The sequence below is a fragment of the Sebastes fasciatus genome, chromosome 21 (assembly GCF_043250625.1).
Source record: "Sebastes fasciatus isolate fSebFas1 chromosome 21, fSebFas1.pri, whole genome shotgun sequence".
In the NCBI taxonomy this organism is placed as follows: domain Eukaryota; kingdom Metazoa; phylum Chordata; class Actinopteri; order Perciformes; family Sebastidae; genus Sebastes; species Sebastes fasciatus.
In genome coordinates, this window is record NC_133815.1 from 6845625 (window position 1) to 6864299 (window position 18675).

At 44.3% G+C, this 18675-nt stretch overlaps 2 protein-coding genes across 4 annotated transcripts in view; one reads left to right on the plus strand and one right to left on the minus strand.

Moving 5' to 3' along the window:
* The first annotated feature begins 1068 nt into the window (after positions 1 to 1068).
* Positions 1069 to 12505, plus strand: prpf4bb (pre-mRNA processing factor 4Bb). Of its 2 annotated transcripts, XM_074621330.1 has the most exons (17): positions 1140 to 1222; positions 2393 to 2431; positions 4773 to 4857; positions 5420 to 6567; positions 6687 to 6860; positions 7065 to 7223; positions 7399 to 7480; positions 7609 to 7810; positions 8789 to 8862; positions 9052 to 9142; positions 9498 to 9645; positions 9754 to 9891; positions 9984 to 10137; positions 10212 to 10326; positions 10404 to 10555; positions 10692 to 10778; positions 11282 to 12505. In XM_074621330.1, exons 1-17 carry the CDS (start codon positions 1164 to 1166, stop codon positions 11483 to 11485), a joined length of 3111 nt encoding a protein of 1036 aa, XP_074477431.1. In that variant the 5' UTR covers positions 1140 to 1163; the 3' UTR covers positions 11486 to 12505. The 2 variants fall into 2 exon arrangements, with proteins under 2 accessions (XP_074477432.1, XP_074477431.1); XM_074621331.1 differs by lacking the exon at positions 2393 to 2431 and having other exon boundaries at positions 1069 to 1222.
* A 1474-nt stretch (positions 12506 to 13979) lies between these two features.
* The window catches only part of gli3 (GLI family zinc finger 3), a 104585-nt gene continuing 99889 nt past the window's right edge, over positions 13980 to 18675 (minus strand). For both annotated transcript variants that reach the window (XM_074622505.1, XM_074622504.1), the window contains one exon: positions 13980 to 18050. In XM_074622505.1, coding sequence (XP_074478606.1) covers positions 15721 to 18050 — 2330 coding nt within the window. In that variant the 3' untranslated portion in view covers positions 13980 to 15720. The remainder of the gene's footprint in view (positions 18051 to 18675) is intronic.

Below are 18675 nucleotides of genomic sequence, written 5' to 3' on the forward strand. Positions count from 1 at the left end.
AATTGACTTCCAGGGCCATCCTGTGGTACTGTACAACAAACTAAGCAACCTCTCAGAGTGCACCCTTTGCTGCACACAAGGCTCCTGGGGCAATGGTTCAGTATTTAACTCTTTGTGACATCACAAACGGACAGAAATCCTAACGACATGTTTCAAACGCACAATTTCTAAATACGGGCTGTGTGTGTTTCTCTGTTTATTGAGCATTTTGATAGTTTAACAGTATTTATACAGCACTTAAACCTGCTTTATAATATAAACGACATGAACATCTCACTTTTTACAATATGGGACCTTTAAGTAAAAGATCTTAATACTTCCCAGCCAACATGGTTATGTGGGCCCCACATGGTCATGCTGGGGGTGCCTGGGTACCAAGTGGGTATGGGCCCAAAATGGGCATTTTATCTGGGGCCCACTTAGATCAACTAAGTTGGGCTCCCCATGTGGGCTACCCATGTGGGTCCTAGGTGGGTCACTAATGGGAAATTAGTGCATGGGCTCAGAATGGGCCACACAAATGGGGCCCACTTTGGTCAACTAAGTTGGTCCCAAATGGGCTCCTCATGTGGGCTACCCGTGTGGGTCCTAGTTGGGTGACTACTGGGAAATTAGTGCATGGGGCCAACATAGAAACTGTGGACAAACCCACTTACAACCCATATTTCAGCCCATTGAGTCCCCATGTAGTACCCACATAGAGCTTAAAGCTGGGACCAAGATGGGTCTTGGGTATGTTGCCCAGTTGGGGCCCACATAACACCCATTGTAATCCTGCATGGAATCCATGTGGGCAATTGACATTGGGTCATTATGGAACCCGCGGACAATCCCATATAGGGCCCATTTTTCAGCCCATTTACTACCCACACGGGCCCCACATACAAAGGTTGTCTGGGTTCTTCCACCACTGGCTGTCAGCTTCTTATTGATGTATTGAAGCCAGTGTGGTGTTGTATGCTGGAGCCATGATGCTGGCCTGGGAAACTTTAAGTTACACAAGCACACACCCTGGTGGACAAAAACACACACTTTTCACTACACTAACCCAGCTTGCAGTGCGCCTCCAGCACACCAGAGGGCATAATCAGTATTAATCATATTATTGTACATTTTGTACCAAAAACAATCGAAGAAGAAAAAGGCCCCTCAGCTGAAGGAAAATGGCCGACGTTGAGATGGACATCGCGTCCACAAGAATGAATAATGGCAACGAACACGTGTAAGTCATTTGAATTTAATACAAAACCATCGTGGGAATAAAGTGTACATACATTACCTCATCTTAAACCAACAGAGGAGCTGATGTGTGAGTTTATAGCTGGGGAGGTTAAAACAGAGAAGCAGGTTCACGTTGTTGCTAAAGTACTCACCAACGGCTGGCGAACGTTCTTTAACCAACGGCTGGCTAACGTTCTTTAACCAACGGCTGGCTAACGTTCTTTAACCAACGGCTGGTTTACGTGCATTAATTCAATTCAAATTCAATTCAATTCAAACCAACGGCTGGCTAACGTTTGTTAACCAACGGCTGACTAACGTTCATTAATTCAATTCCAATTCAATTCAATTCAATTCAATTCAAACCAAACCAACGGCTGGCTAACGTCTGTTAACCAACGGCTGGCTAACGTTTGTTAACCAACGGCTGGCTAACGTTCATTAAGTCAATTCAATTCGTTCTTAGCCAAGTAGCTAATGCTCTTTAGCTCACCTATCTAATGCTATTTAGCTCACCTAGCTTACGTTTAGCTAAACGCAGAGCTTATGTAAGAGTGTACAGAAACAACACTACTATGTGTTTACTTCCACTATATGTGTACCTGTCAGATCACACAGTTAAATGTTGTTATTTGATCCTGCAACGTAAGTTAGCATAGCTAGAAGCTAACCTAGCATGTAGCTTGCTAAGCTAAGCTAGCTAATGACATGGAAATCGTCTTGGCGGTCGCGCTCGAGCGGAAGAGCCATAAAGTCCGGTGTCCATGGCGACAGCGTGTTAATGAGACACTAATACGCAGATTAACTCCACTAAAAGTCGCCTTACTGCATAGTGTTGCTGCAGTTTAGCCTAAAGCTAAATTCAGAACATTATGTAACCATGCTTTATCTAATGTTAACCACTCATCTAACGTGTAGTGCTTTAACTTTATTATAAACCTGTTAAAATGACAGCAATGCTATATATTTCACTACACACTACAGCAAGTTGTCTGTGGTGTTTTCATCATGAAATAAGTTGTGTAAAACCACTTTTTATTTTGTTTAAAGAGGTGTTTCTACTGTAAGGAACAAAAAATAGTTTTAAAGGTGCTAAATTTGATATAGTAGAAAACAAGTATGGTCTAAATATTGTATATTTGTGACATCACAAATTATTTTTCCCCCCCAGGAAGAGCGTTGGGCTGTTAAAGGTCCCATATTGTAAAAAGTTAGATTTTCATGTCTTTTACATTATAAAACAGGTTTAAGTGCTGTATAAATACTGTTAAACTATCAAAATGATCGAATGTACGGAGAAATACACACAGCCCGTATTCAGAAATTGTGCGTTTGAAACAAGCCGTTAGGATTTCTGTCCATTTGTGATGTCACGAATATACAATATTTAGACCATTACACGGTTTTAAACGTAAACATTATAAATGTGTCCCAGTTTATTTCTGGTGGCAGTGTATGTGAACGTCATCAGCTGACAGGAAGTACACATGGACCCAAACTGTTGCCAGGCAACGCAGTTCCGTCAAAATGCGCTAAAACGGAGCGTTTCAGACAGAGGGTAAATACAGGTATATTCAGGCAGACAGTATGAGGAAATAAAGTTTTTTTTTTAACATCAAAGCATGTAAACATGTTCTAGTAGAAACACAAAATACAAGTATGAACCCGAAATTGAGCATGATATGTCCCCTTTAACAAACAATGAAATGATGATTAATCATGCTTACTAATTATTAGTGAAGCTATAATTTAACAGTTTATTGTTGCACACATAACATTTTATATACAAATGAGACACTAATATGCAGACTAACCCCACTAAAAGTCGCCTTACTTGATTTCAAAATACTCCTGCTGGTTTACAAAGCACTAAATGGTTTAGAGTCAAAATACATTTCTGATCTTCTGCTATGTTCAGAACCATCCAGACCTCTCAGGTCATCTGGATCAGGTCTGCTTAGTGTCCCCCAGAGTCAGAACTAAACATGCAGAAGCAGCGTTCAGTTTTTATTCACCAAATATTTGGAACAAGCTCCCAGAAACCTGCAGGACCAACTCCAACTCTTATTTCTTTTAAATCAAAGCTTAAAGCTTTCCTGTTTGATGCTGCCTTTTATTAAACCAAATAATGAACTTATACTACACTACTCTTGTGTGTTATTACTCTATTTTAGCTTCCATCCTAGCTTTTATTTTTAGCTTGTTTTTATTTTATTTTGTTTTATACTTTATTAATTTACAGTTTGTAATTACAATAGTTTATAAACTAATTTCTAAGTAGATGCGCTTATAGACAAACTCATTAAGTACATTAGAGAAAACAACTTCAACATTCAAAATTTAAATAAAAATTAAGAAAAGCAATAATAATAATGATGATAAAAATAAATAATAGTTAAAGAAACAAAAAAAAATACACATAACACAAACAAACAATAATAATACAAAAATAAGAGAGTAATAATACATTAAAATAAAGCTGCCTTGCCTTGCCATACTGCATAGTGTTGCTGCAGTTTAGCCTGAAGCTAAATTCAGCACATTACGTAACCATGCTTTATCTAAGTTAATGTTAAACCACTCGGCTAACAGTATGCTTGTAGTGCTTTCTGGGTGTCTGCTTTAAAGGTCCCATGTTGTAAAAAGTAAGATTTTCATGTCTTTTATATTATAAAGCAGGTTTAAGTGCTTTATAAATACTGTGAAAGTATCGAAGCGATCAATATACAGAGAAATGCACACAGCCCGTATTCAGAAATTGTGCATTTGAAACAAGCTGTTGGGATATGTGTCCATTTGTGATGTCACAGATATACAATATTTAGACCATTATACAGTTTTAAACGTAAACATACTAAATGTGTCCCAGTTTATTTCCTGTTGCAGTGTATGTGAATAACATCAGCTGAAAGGAAGTAAACATGGACCCAAACTGTTGCCAGGCAACGCAATTCTATTGCAATTCCGTTGAAATGCACTAAAACGGAGCATTTCAGACAGAGGGTAAATACAGGCATATTCAGACAGACGGTATGAAAAAAATAATGCTGGGAAGCGAAGTGATCCCTCGCAATAAAAAACGCCTCTGTGGGCATGTACCATTCTTCCGTTCATGTGAATAAGACCCAGACCGCGGCTGGAGCGAAGGCTGGGAGGCGGAGTTAAAGAAAACGCCACTGCGCCTGCTCTATGGGCCCAATGGATGAGAAAGATCGCCGGATGATAATAGAAATGCTCCCAATCACCTATTAGCACAATACCAAAACCCATTGGTGCCCTTGGTTGCCAATGGTTACCAGTGTTGGAGGAGAGACACCAATAGACAGCTTTTGTATCCTCAATGTTTATTAAGGCTACAACTGGGGATTATTGTCATTATCAGTTAATGCACTGATTATTTTCAATTAATCGATTGTTCGGTTGGTACTATTTCCTACAAAATTGTCAATTAATCCTATCAATCAATACATTCTGATAAATTGACTGGTCATTTTAGCTCTACTGTGTAAGATTGTGTGCTCAATATTTACGATTGTAACTCTGTCAAACAGGAAGCAGGATCTGGAGAGCCATGAAAAAAGTGGAAATGAGGACAGTGGAGAAATGTCTGAGGAAGAAGAAGAAGAGGAGGAAGAGGTAGGGGTGGACAACAGCAAGACCTAAATATCTTCAGTGGTATGATGCCATGATTCTGATATAAACTCTCTACCTTAAATATTAACTGTAACTTAAGCAGTCTAAATTTTGTTTGTCTCAAACTGTAGTGCTTCATGTCTGCACTCTGATAATATTCTGCCCATTGAACAGAAAATAGTGTCAGTCATATAATATTCTTTAGTTTTTCACATAGCTATATTCAACAGCATAACAACACATCTAAGTTCATTTGGAGGGTCTTGTCCGCCTTCCTCATATTCAGTTTTTCTCTGAATGAACTATAATCTCTATGGGACTATGGAGATAGACTTTGGATCAGTTTAACTGTGTTTTATTTTTTCTAAATGACTAAAACAACACCACAAACACATAAGGATAAATCAACATTCAAAACTGGCATACAAGCAGAGATTCAAAATGCATCAAATAATACCTATGATCATGTTTCATCTTGTCATATTGCATAGAAAAGATTATAATTTTGTTCACAACATATCTCTAAATGTAAATATTCTTACACCTGAATGTGGTTTCGTCCCAGGAGGAGGCCGAGACTAATGGCGAGAAGACGGAAGAGGGGGCCAAACATCCACCACACAGCAGCAGCGGGAAACACAAGAGGAAAAAACACAAGCATCGCAGTAAGCACAAAAAACACAAGCATGCCTCCGACGAGGACAAGGACCGCAAACGCAAGCACCGTCACAAACACAGGAAACACAAACGCAAAACGGAGGGCTCCTCCCCCTCTGCTGCCGCCCTCTTTGCCACCTCCGGCCACAGAAAAATCGAGTCCTCTCCCTCCTCTGGAAACCCGAGTCTGGACGACCGGGCACTGCTGGAGGATCTGGAGAAGCAGAGGGCCATGATCAAAGCTGAGCTGGACAGCCAGTTGATGGAGGGAAAGGTCCAGTCAGGCATGGGCCTGATCCTCCAGGGTTATAACTCTGGATCAGAAGAGGATGGAGACGGTCGGATTAGAAATGGAGAGCAGCGTCAAAGGGGCAGCTCAGGGAAACCCATATCTCCCAGAGGGGGAAAAGGTGGGAAATCTAGACGGGACTCAACAGAGGGCGGCAAGTCCAGCTCCAAGCGTCGTAGTCGCAGTAAGTCTGCGGACAGGCTAGGACAAGCCAAGGAGCCTAAGCAGGACAAGGTGACCAAAACCGCCAAGGACACAGCGGTTAAAGAGAGAGGCCGCGGCAGGAGCAGGTCGAAAGACAGAAAGCACTCAGACAGCACTGACATGTCCAAGGAGAGAACCATGAAGTCCAACTCCCCTACCAGCTGGAGAGGAGAGCAGAAAGGCGGCCGCGCTGATAAACGTCCCTCTCCACAGCGGGACGACAGACCAAACCAGGAGAGAGCAGGCCGGCGGTCCAGATCACCTGGACGAGAACGACCAGGTCGCTCGGATGCCGACAAGGACAAACGGCCGGCCAAGTCCCCGTCCAAGGACGCTTCATCTGGGAAAGAGAACCGCTCCCCTCATAGACGAGGGCCTCCCAGCCCCATGAGGAAACGCAGTGTTTCCCCTCGCCACCGAGACGCCCACCCGGCTATTGCCGCAGAGAGGGCGGCGAAGCAAGGCAACTCTCCATCCAGAATCAGGTCCCCGCCCAGGAGACCCCGCAGCCGCTCACCAGACCCCAGGAGGAGGGACATTGACAGACAGGACTCACCAATGAGGTTGGCGAATAATGACATAAATTAAGTGTTTTATATAAAAGAAATATACGGCTACTGTTTAGTTTACATGAATGTAGAATGTCCAGTTCAGCCTGTCCGTCCACTTGATGTCTCTACAGGAAGCGTCCCCGGCCAGACATGGGGCAAGGCAGAGATTGGTCAAGAGAGAACAGTCCCAGATTAGGAGCTCGCCGCAGAATGAGCCGCTCACCTCTGAGACGACGGTCCCAATCACCACGACGACGCTCCCGCTCCTCCCCCCGCAGACGGAGCAGGTCTCCTCTGGCACACAGGTGATGACACTGTTTACTCAACTTTCATTCGTCTCTGCTCACAGTAGAGGATATTTCTCGGAGCTATATTTAGTCAGATATTTGTCTTGACTTAAATTCTTTGTTTCTCTCTGCAGCTGGAATCTATAATTAGGTGTCTCGCAGTAGTGTTTTGTCAGGTTGAATGATTTACGAGGTAATAAACTTGACATCTATGCCTCGCAGGTCCGGGGAGAGAGACCGGTACGGTAGGCTTAGACAGTACCGACGCTCTATGTCCCGCGATCGGGACAGGAGAAGAAGACGCAGCAGAGACGAGGACAAATTCAAGGGCAGCCTTTCAGAGGGCATGAAAGTCGAACGGGAATCCTCAGGGGAAGAAGTGTGAGTAAAAGAAGATAGTAACCCTTCTGCTTCCCTGCAGGTCATACAGTACATAAGAGGCTACAGGTTGTCTGCAACGGGTCAGACAACCTGTAGCTGATATGCTTCCTCAGAATTCACTCCCATTGGAACTGATAACAGCAAATTGTGCTTATCACCTTGTTTGTGTTTTTAGGTTAGAGGACTTTGATGGAGAGGAGGTAGATGAAGAAGCTGTCATTGAACAGCGCCGCCAGCAGCGCCTGGCCATCGTCCAGGTCTGTTTACATCTACGCTGATCCAAACCTGCTGTTTTATTAGTTGGGCTGTCTACCTGGAAACAAATAACACAACTGATGTCCATGTCTTACTATGTTTGAGATGTATTCTTCCTGCCGTCGTACAGAAATACAAGATCGGGACTGACGACAGCAACATGGTGTCGGAGCCCAGCAGCCCTCAGAGCAGCACGCGCAGCCGGTCGCCCTCGCCCGATGACATCCTGGAGCGAGTAGCCGCGGACGTCAAGGAGTACGAACGCGAGAACCTCAACACCTTTGAGGCCAGCATCAAAGCCAAGCACAACCTCATCGCCCAGGAGAAAGACGGTAATGTCTCAGTCAAAGTGATATCACCTGTTGGCGTACAAGGCCAACTGAATGAACAACGTGGTCAGGTGTCAGTTAATGTCTCTAAAAATATTATATTGTGACAATAATATCTCTCTGATATGCACAGGAATTGACTTATGTGTAAGTTGGCACACAATCCTTGTCCTAAACACTTTTCAGAAGTGGTGCTTCCTCATGTTTCAGATATATTACCAATGCGTGCTTGTTCCTCCACATCTGTAGGCCAGAAGTAGTTTCCAAGAGACAAAAGTAGCTCCATATATGCTGTATATCTGTGGAAGTTTGGGGTTAGCTTGACCCAGGTAACTACAGGATATTGCGCTCCATCCTCCTCCAGCCTCGCCCATCACTTTGAAATGTAGCCGCTAGAAAAGAGACGAGGGTCACCGCGTCTACTCCCCTTCATCACTGACGAGCTCAATCTTCTGTGAACGCGGAGATCAGAACCTGAACCGCTAAAAGCTCCATCAGGGATAGCAATCACTTTGAATCGTGTCTTTCTGGAAGCAAAATGGCCATTTTTTACAATGCAGTTCGCCCCAATCATGGTCCGTTTAGCAGCAGATGTGGAGGAAGTCTAAATTACAAAGGTGAAAGCTGATTGCCGTGCCTTTAAATTCATTGAACCGTAAAAGTGCATTAATATTTGCACTTAAAAACACACCGTGATGACGCAGACTGACCAAAAAAAGCCGGTCGATACAAAACTAAATTGCTTTGTGTGAGAAATGCAGAGTTGTGTGATGCAGCGGTTTTAATGTTGTGTCTTTCTGTCATGTGTTCATTCAGTTGCTGGCTTGTAACCCAAAGCCTGGGTGTGTCTGCCACCTGCAGCATGTTTTGATCTCTGCAGAGTATGTGAATCAAACACGTTCAAGATATTCTGTTTTACAACGTGGTGCGTGAACAGAAAACTCACCCTGTGTTGTTTTTATTGTTGTTTGTTTGTTTCAGGAGCCAACCCAAAGAAGCCTTCAGCCCCCGACATGTTTACGGAGTCAGATGACATGTTCGCTGCCGACTTTGATGTGAGTGTTTTTCTGTCGGGATTCAGGGAAATTAGACATCAAATTTTGCAGCTCATCTGAGCGCTACTCTTCTCCTCTGCATCTACGTAATTTTCACAAATTTGTCAGCAGAGAATAAGAGGAAACACTTAGAAGAGTCTCAACAACTGTAAATAAGCCACTGACCTCATTTTTGTGTGGTTTCTGCAGAGTGCCAGGATGAGAGCAGCAGGTGTAGGGAAGGACTTCAAGGAGAACCCCAACCTCAGGGACAACTGGACCGATGCTGAGGGCTACTACCGTGAGTGCTGCTGCCTCCAGAATCCTTTTAGTTTCTCAGACAGGTGTTGTCTGGAGGCAGGCCTGGGACGTAGACTTTCTGTTAGGGTTGCAAAATTAAATGAAATTTGATCAAAATCGCAATATGACCTACTGCCAGGATAAGGAGGTATTTGCAATATTTATTAAAGGCGAAATGTGTGTCAAAATACCATTTTTAAAATATATATGTATTTTTTACCTACAAAAGGGGGGCCCTGCAGAAAATGTTTGGGAACCACTGGCCTAGTGGTTGCAGTGCCTCAATCATATACATTTACATGTGCTTGGGGAGTGACAGCCTTTCTGCTATTAACAACTGTGTGGTTGTTATTTAGGGGTGAACATCGGGGAGACACTCGACAAGCGTTATGATGTTTACGGTTACACCGGCCAGGGTGTCTTCAGCAACGTGATCAGAGCCAGGGACACCGCCAGGGCCGGCCAGGAGGTGGCAGTCAAGATCATCCGAAACAATGAGCTCATGTGAGTCAGACCTACTTTTTCCACAAATGTCAAGAAATGCAAAACACTCAACAACAATCCTGTGGATGTTTGATTGAATTTGAATCAGATTTTTTATTTATTCAACAGGCAGAAGACAGGGCTGAAAGAGTTAGAATTCCTCAAGAAGCTGAATGACGCCGACCCTGATGACAAGTTCCACTGCCTTCGTCTCTTCAGGCACTTCTACCACAAGCAGCATCTCTGTCTGGTGTTTGAGCCTCTCAGGTACTGAAACAGGAAGCTCATTTCTTCTCATCACTCTGGCATTTATGTGATGGCCTCACTTCCTATTGATCTGTTTATATTCTCATCTGCAGTATGAATTTGCGAGAGGTGCTGAAGAAGTACGGTAAAGACGTCGGGCTCCACATCAAGGCTGTGCGCTCCTACAGCCAGCAGCTCTTCTTGGCCCTCAAGCTGCTCAAACGATGCAACATCCTCCACGCTGACATCAAGCCAGACAACATCCTGGTATGCACCCGATCTTCAAGTCAGGTTAATTCAGTTTATAGAATGATGAATAATCTTGTGTTTTGTCCTAAAAGGTGAATGAGTCAAAGACTATTCTGAAATTGTGTGACTTCGGTTCTGCATCCCATGTCGCCGACAACGACATCACCCCGTACCTGGTCAGCAGATTCTACAGAGCTCCAGAAATCAGTGAGTTTGTATTAATCACTATTCTCACCATTTATCATTTCAAACTGGACCTCGCTCATAATTTCTTTCTGTCTCAGTCATTGGAAAGCCGTACGACTACGGGATCGACATGTGGTCTGTTGGCTGCACTTTATATGAGCTTTACACTGGCAAAATCCTGTTTCCTGGATCTTCCAACAATCACATGATCAAACTCGCCATGGACCTCAAGGGCAAGATGCCCAACAAGGTAAGATTGCATCATATGAGTTGAGTTGCTTCGGTTATTGCCTCCCCTCACCTGGATGAAGTGAGTCGTGCTGCTGTTCCATGCAGTGCTTGAGAAGTTTTATGGCTGATGCAACGTGGTGGTTTTCTTTCCTCAGATGATCCGTAAAGGCTTGTTCAAAGACCAGCACTTCGATCAGAATCTGAACTTCTTGTACATTGAAGTCGACAAAGTGACAGAAAGGGTAAGGTGTTCCTTCTTCACTCTACAGGACATTTTCACCTGATGAATATGACTTTTAATACAGTGGAAACCGCTTATAGTGATCACGTCTGTCCGGGTCAAATTGATCACTATAAGCAGATGATTATTATAACTGAATTATTTTTGTTGTGCCTCATTTCTCATGCCCATTACCATCTATTTTATATTTGTGTATTTATTACACGGAGGGAAGTAAAAAAAAAAAAAAATAAATTAATTTATTGTTAGTCTAACGCAGTTTTAAAATGTTTGTATGTATGAAAAGACACAAAATGGAACACTGTAAGCAGACTACTCGATTACTATAAGCGATTTATTTAAACAGCATTTGTATAGGAATGATTCTGTCCCAAGTATTTTGATCACTATAAGCGGTTTCCACTGTAACATGTTATTTTATTGGCTGTTCAGATGTTAAAATCAGCCTTTGATTCTTACAAATGTGCAGTCGTTGACGTCTCCTCTCGTTTCTCCGACCATCAGGAGAAGGTGACGGTGATGAGCACCATCAACCCCACCAAAGACCTGCTGACGGACATGATCGGAGGCCAGCGACTGCCCGAGGACCAGAGGAAGAAAGTGATGCAGCTGAAGGACCTGCTGGATGGCACCCTGATGCTGGACCCAGCCAAACGCATCAGCATCAACCAGGCCCTGCAGCACCCTTTCATCCAGGAGAAGATCTGACACCCCTGAACGCCCGACACACGCACTCCCAGAGCGGACAAAGAAGCGACCACTAAACCAGCTCTGACAGGGAACTGACTCTGCAGCGAAAGCAGCCGACCCACACACAGGATTCTTCCTCGACTTTTTTGTTTATGGATTCATACTTGTGTTTTACTGTAAATAGATCATTGAAACGGTAGCCATGCATTGAGGACATTTTTGCGATTCACCATTGTAAACTTCCCCTCATACCCGGCAATGCAGTTATGGATTTTTTCTTTTTTTCTTTAACTGGCATTGGAGAGTGACAGATGTTTAAAAGAAAACTATAATTCCTCCTGTAAATACTGCGTGTCTATTGCATTAACAATCTCAAAGCAGCAGACAGTTGCGTTTCGTCGTAGTTGCAGATGACTAAATACATCGGTTCTTTCTTTAAACCACAATTGTCATTGTGGGGCGATGCATGCTTTTGAATGTGCACCCTTTGTGCTCTAGATTTCTGTGGTGCAGGCCTGTGTAAATGCTCTGTATGTCCATCAGTGTCCCACATGTGACGGCAACACCCCCCCCCCCCCCCCCCCCCCCCCCCCCTCTCCTAACCAAGACCTCGAGGTCTGAGCTGAAGGAATAGATGCATATTATGTACTCCTTTTTTTCTTTTTTTTTCAAAGCAGGTAGTCATTGTTTTCTGTTGCTGGACATTTCCATGTTTTTTACCTCCCTCTCCCTCCAGCACTCTGGCTCGGTCCCGGCTCTTAAAGGCTCTCACACTCAAGTGCCTCCCGTATGAGCCTAGTGTGTTAAAACACCCGACAATGCGGGCCTGTTGAAGCCACACCTGTGACCCTCCTCTCCCATTGTTGTATATAGTCCATAGTTACCGTCGATACATGTGTGATTAATTATTTTTTTTCCCCCTGTTAAGTGGTAAAAAAAACAATTTGTGATTTCAATAAAGAATAGTTGTGGAAACACTGCTGAAAGAGCACCTTCAGTATAAGACAACTTTTTAGTAATAAAATGTTTCCTATTGTATACCGAGCCCACTTTCTTCATTTAATCCCCAACATGATGAATGTCCTATTTATCAAGCGCTGGAGTTAAAAGTGTCGGATAGTAAGCGTACAGATTTCACAACTGGATGCTCAAAAATGGGCTTTTTTTGATCCTGCTAAGTGCAGTCTGAAGATGGCATCTAAAGTAAGAATCTTGTATCCAGTTGGTACAATTTACAGCTCTCTATTCCATCTTATCTCCGCAGAGGAAAGTCGTAACGGTGCACTTCATTTCCATCACATGATTGCACTTGTGTTGAGCTTCTAAAAAGCATAATGGGAGACTCGCTTAGAAAAGATTCCCATTTTACTCCTGTCTGGAAAGTTAGAGGAATGATGTAAGAGCTCTCTGCTAAAAGGACTTCTGACATGAGCTGATGGGCTGTCGGCCTGTAAATACATGTGAGCTACAGAGGTATAACCACTGGTACGGTATATAACACCTACTGGCTTTAATCTCAACATAGAGAGACTCATAGAGAAGGCTTTTAATGTGAATATGTAACCAAACTACTGTATAATCGTGCTTTCAAATTCAGTTGTAATTTCTGGTGATGATCAGAAGAGGGCATCAGACACACTACACATTCTCCATGAATGAAGTTAGTATTTATTTTTAATGACAGAGTATATTCCCAAACAAAAATCTAAACTGTTTGGTACAGTTGAGTGTCATAACATAGTTTGATTTATAGTAATATAAGGGTTAGTGTGTGCACAATTACATAAACAGTTATTCTGTTAATCTTCTATCTTGGGTTGTTGTCTCCATAGAAACAAAACCATAACTATGTATAAGGGCTGTCAATAGATTAAAGTATTTATTCACGATTATTCTCATGATTAATTGTGATTAATCGCAAATTAATTGCACATTTTTTATCTGTTCAAAATGTACCTTAATTGGAGATTTATCAAGTAATTAATGCTCTTATCAACATGGGAGTGGACAAATATGCTTTCTTTATGCAAATGTATGTATATATTTATTATTGGGAATCAATTAACATGAAACAATGACAAATATTGTCTATAAACCCTCACAGGTACTGCATTTAGCATAAAAAATATGCTCAAATCATAACATGGCAAACTGCAGCCCAACAGGCAACAACAGCTGTCAGTGTGTCAGTGTGCTGACTTGACTGACTTGCCCCAAACTGCATGTGATTATCATAAAGTGGGCATGTCTGTAAAGGGGAGACTCGTTGGTACCCATAGAACCCATTTCCACTCACATATCTTGAGGTCAGCTTGTAGCTAGTATGACATGGTTGGTACCAATGGATTCCTTCGATTTGTCTTGTTTCATATGGTACTAGTATCTTCACTCTAGCTTTAAAACTGAGCCCACTACAAACTAAAGTTGTGTTAATGCGTTAAAATGAATTTGCTTCTGACAGCCCTCCTATGTATATGAACCAGTATATGAAGAAGAAAAGAGACTTAAAATATAATCTTTTTAATTTCTTTTCTTGTTTTTATTAAAACCATACAAACATTTGTAGTCAGTTATAAAAGAGCAAAGTGGCTCTTGTGGCGGTGGCGGGGCAGTGCTGGGCACTCGGCGCTCCGCTCTGAGCCAGATGTGTCTGGCCTCGACCCAGGGCCTGGGAATCCCTGCTTTCAAAGTCAATTCTTTATTGGCCCCAGGATACTCCCCATTTCCTCTGCTAAACCTACAGAAAGAGTATTGTATTTACACATTATATATAAAAGAGCACAATAAATGTGAAAACTTAAAAAAAAAAAAATCAAAAAAAAAATCAAAGAAAAGTAGAATGCATTTCGCAAATCTTAACTTTTCTGATAGTCAGACTTTTCTTATATAAATGTTCTGTCATTTTATCTTTTTTTTCTCAGGTCTCTCAAAACACTTTACATGTTTATTTTAAATTTTTCTCATAATTCACAATGGAAGATTGGCAGTGATCTTTCTCTTTACGTATAAGGCACATACCTCAATGTAATTTCCTTCTTTCAAAGGAAATGATTTCTACTTCTTTGAAGAAAAAAAACAAAAAAAAACACCATCAATGCACAGCTACAAAAATGACAAAACGTACCAGTAAAACAAAAAATTGTACCTCATTGCTTTGAATAAACTACTCGATAATCTGTGTTCAGTCACATCGGACTGCAAGGCAATACAAACACTGTTGACAAAGTCACTGCAATACTCGATGGCAGTACACATTCTGAATTTAAGAGCTTTGGAGGAAACAATACAGATGATTTCCTATAAATCAAAACACGTCACTTTACAGCATTTATCATCGTGAGAGGGGGGAGTTCATGTGCTGCCGACCGCTGCTGGTCATTCAAAACATGAAGTACTCATATCTATTTATGTAAGCATACATAAAGCACCAAATGGGACCTTTGATCATCGAGGAGAAAATGTCCTTTTTCCATATCGCCTCCGAACAACCGTGCAATCCAACGTCAATAATCAGATTACCACAAACAGAATATAAAAACACTGTTATATACACACTTGTGAGTACCTTACCGGACTAACTAAATCAAGATATCAAGGAGACGACTATCTACGGTGCCTTGTGTTCCATACCATACAAACACCACTTGGTAAAACTTGGTTGAAGCACTGAAACATTTACAGATTCACAAAAGTAACAAAACAAAAATGACAACAAATGTAAATACACCACTTATTCAAAACCTATGATATATAAAGTTATCATCAGGGTCTGTTAAATTCATGACCCAACCTGCTGTAACCAGAATGGATTTGTACCTGTAGATACTTGGCACATGGGCTAGTCTATGTACTCATATTAACTCAACCTTGAATACATGCATTTTTACCAACAGTGTGTACAGCAAAAAAAACAAAAAAACAGTGACAATACACAGAATACTGTTTTAAAGAAGTGAACGTGTTGCTCACCGTCACATAGAAATACAAAGAGAAGAGCTTCCAAAAATAGTCTACATTCCAGAAAAGGAATATAACTATTTATCTATACATAATTTTGACACATCCCGTCTCTGTGTGGGATGATATTTTTTTACAAAATAAATGGCAACAGCCTGTTCCACAACACTTTAAGTACATTATAAAGTTCTCATAATTGCCACTTTGGTCTTAATCTTCACATACACCAGAGTTTTTCTCTTCCTTTTTTTCCATTTTGTTCCTAAGGGAGGAGAAAGCAGAGAGAGGGAGAGCAGCTACTGCATGATAGCCAGGAACTTGCTCTCCTCGGCCAGCGTGGTGAGGAGAGAGCTCATGTCGCCGATCGCCATGTTGTTGAGGCCGGGCGCCACGCTGTGGAAGGTGGCGGACGCTCGAGGGGTGGTCAGGCGTGATGAGGTCCTGGACAGACCCTGGAAGATGGAGGGACTCAACACCCCCGAGACCAGGCTACCCTGGTCGTAGCCATCCTCCAGCATGACACCAAAGTCCAGGCTTACGCCCTCGTCTAATATACCAGGCACGTTGCCGTCCACGGTGCTGGTCACCTGGTCTGTACCGGGGGAGGGAAGGGCCGCGGAGGTCCCGCCGACACCGCCGACGCTTTGTCCCTCGGCCATGGAGCTCAGCAAGCACTGGTCCTCCAGGACGGGGAACGAGGAGGCCTTGTGATCCGCTGGCTCGTAAGAGAGGCAGTCACCAAAGTCCTGCTCTAAGTAGTCTGGGGCCTCCAGTTTCAGCCCAGATACCTGATGCGCGAGGGAACAGTGGTCCCCACTTCTCTGCAGTTGTTGCTGCTGGTTGAGACCAGCCTGGATTTCCCCAGAGTTCTCAGGATTGAGATACTGCTGGGTCCTGACCGAGTTCCTGTAACCGTTGGGCGGGCGGGGGACGTGGACCTGCCGGTTGTGATGATGAAGAGCAGTTCCCTGGGAGAGGCTGGGGAGGTTGTCCAGAGAAGCCCTGCTAAGGATGTTCCCGATCTGGCAAGAGGTGTTGTGGTTTTGTTGGAAGTGGCTCTGTTTCTGAGGTCCATTGGAGGCCGGCTGTTTGAAGCCCTGCGGAAGAGGCCCGTCGACGATCTGCGAGAAGTTCCTCCCGAAGGTGTTTGCAGAGTTGTGACCTCTCATCTCCATGCAGGAGTTCGGCGGCGACGACGTCTCTAGCTTCACCCCGGGGTTGACGCAGTAAGCACTCGGAGACTGATTAGCCTGGGCACAGCTGTTCTGGAAGTCAAGGGGCGCTTGCTGCTGAACCACCATGTTTCCAAACCGGCCAAAAGGCGCTCCGTGTTCTGCTCCCGACCACCTTCCACACTGGCGGTTTGGCTCCCTCTGAGGGGACCTGTCAGCACTACCGGAGCTCACTTCGTTCCACTGGATGGGGAGTTTGCTGGGGCTCGTCTGCTCTGCTATCTGGAGACTGTGGGACCCGGGGAAGGCCATGTTCAACCCTGAAGTCTGTTCAATCTCCTCCATAGATGGCTGGGAGGTGTCCCTTTGGCTAGCAGCTATTTGGTCCTCAATGTGCACGTAGGAGCCAGCATCCGCCTGAACCTGGGAGTGGAGATACTGCACCAGGTCGTCCGGGAGCATGTCCTCATCGCCGAGCAACATGCCCGCCTCGTCCTCCATGGCCAGGGCTTCTAAGGCGGCGTGTTCTGCGATGCTAGGAGTGTACGGCGAGTGCTGCAGGCCTCTCTGCAGGTTGCCCTCTGAGCGCGTGTAGTTCTGTAGGCTAAAGCTGCGAGTTTCAGGTGTAGACTGATGAGACAGAGGTGGGAGAGGGTGGAGGTTGTTAAGGCTGTTGAAGCGTTGCACTGGGGGCAGGCTGCAAATGTCACGCGGCTGCGTCCGCACCGGGTCGCTGGCCCTCCGGTTCCCGTTCAGCGGCCCCTCGCCAGGATAGAGCACCCTCCTCCTGTAACCTGTGTGTCCCGTATACCCGTTGGTGTACCCGTTGGTGCCGTCGCCGCAGCAATGTGGCCTGACGAGAGGCGGCAAAGAGTTGTTGCTGCCACCGTCGTCCATCATGGCCATGCGAGTCTTCAAGCTCATGCGCTCCATGTTGGGGAGAGGCGTGGGAGGCGGGCCGCCAGTCGCTGCTGCATACTTGGCTTTCAGGTGGTAGTGCTGCGCCGGGGTTAAAGTGAGCATCCCCCGGGACCCCCCGTGACCTACTCCCATACCTACGCCTCCCACGCCTCCATAGCCCCCACCCGAGAGCATCCCTCCACCCCCTCCTCCCGTCCCACCTCCGTACTGGCTCGCCTCGCTGGACCGGCGGGAGGCGTCAGTGGAGATGGGGTCGTAAGAGTCGGTGGAGCTGAGGTTGTGGAGGCGGCGGTGGTGGGCGGCCGCCATCGTGCCCTCGCTCTGGGAAGCCTGGCTGGAGCGCCGGCTGGAGAAGCAGGGCGAGATGCCTGAGGAGCGCCGACTGCTGCTCAGGTAGGCCGAACTGGTGGCGCTGCCGCTGCTGTCACGCCGGTCTCGGAGCAAATTGAGCACCGTTAGCTCTGTGCTGCCCAGCTCAGCATGAGCAGGTGGCTGAGGAGCAGACACCCCCCACTGCCTGCCCAGACAGGATCCTGGGGAGAAGCACAGACAGAGGAAAAGGAATGAATACAGTTTGGTGAAAAGGAGATTACAGGAGGATGAGAGAGAGAAAAAGCCAAATAAGTGTAAGTGTGGAGAGATCCCTCAAACAGATGTTACCAATGACAAGAGGCAGCGTTTGGCCATGAAACACTGTTACATGCTATTTTCTCTGATATGATATACGGCTTGATATGGTTCTGATACCATTTTCTAGCGGAACAATACATTTTAAGCATTTGTTTTGCCTGAATGCTTTCAGCCAAGATGGGCAAGATGGAATTCAGGATAATTCATTTCTCAAAGCGTGATTTGAACACACATCTGTGGTGATGTGTAAGCTCTGTGTACAGGTGCTTTTTAATATACATAGACTGTATATAAGTGGACGTAGTCACCGTAACGTCACCTATTGGTTTGTGGACTGCCGTTTTTGAAGCCTAAAGATCGGCATTTTAGCCGTCGCCATGTTGTTTTTTTGCAACCAGAAGTGACACGAGAGGATGGAGCTAAATACAACCGAACTCTGAATAAGATGTTTTCAGGTGACCAAAAAGGTTACAATTAACTTTCATGAACTGAAAACACACTGTGAAAGGGTTAAAGTTATAAGACGAA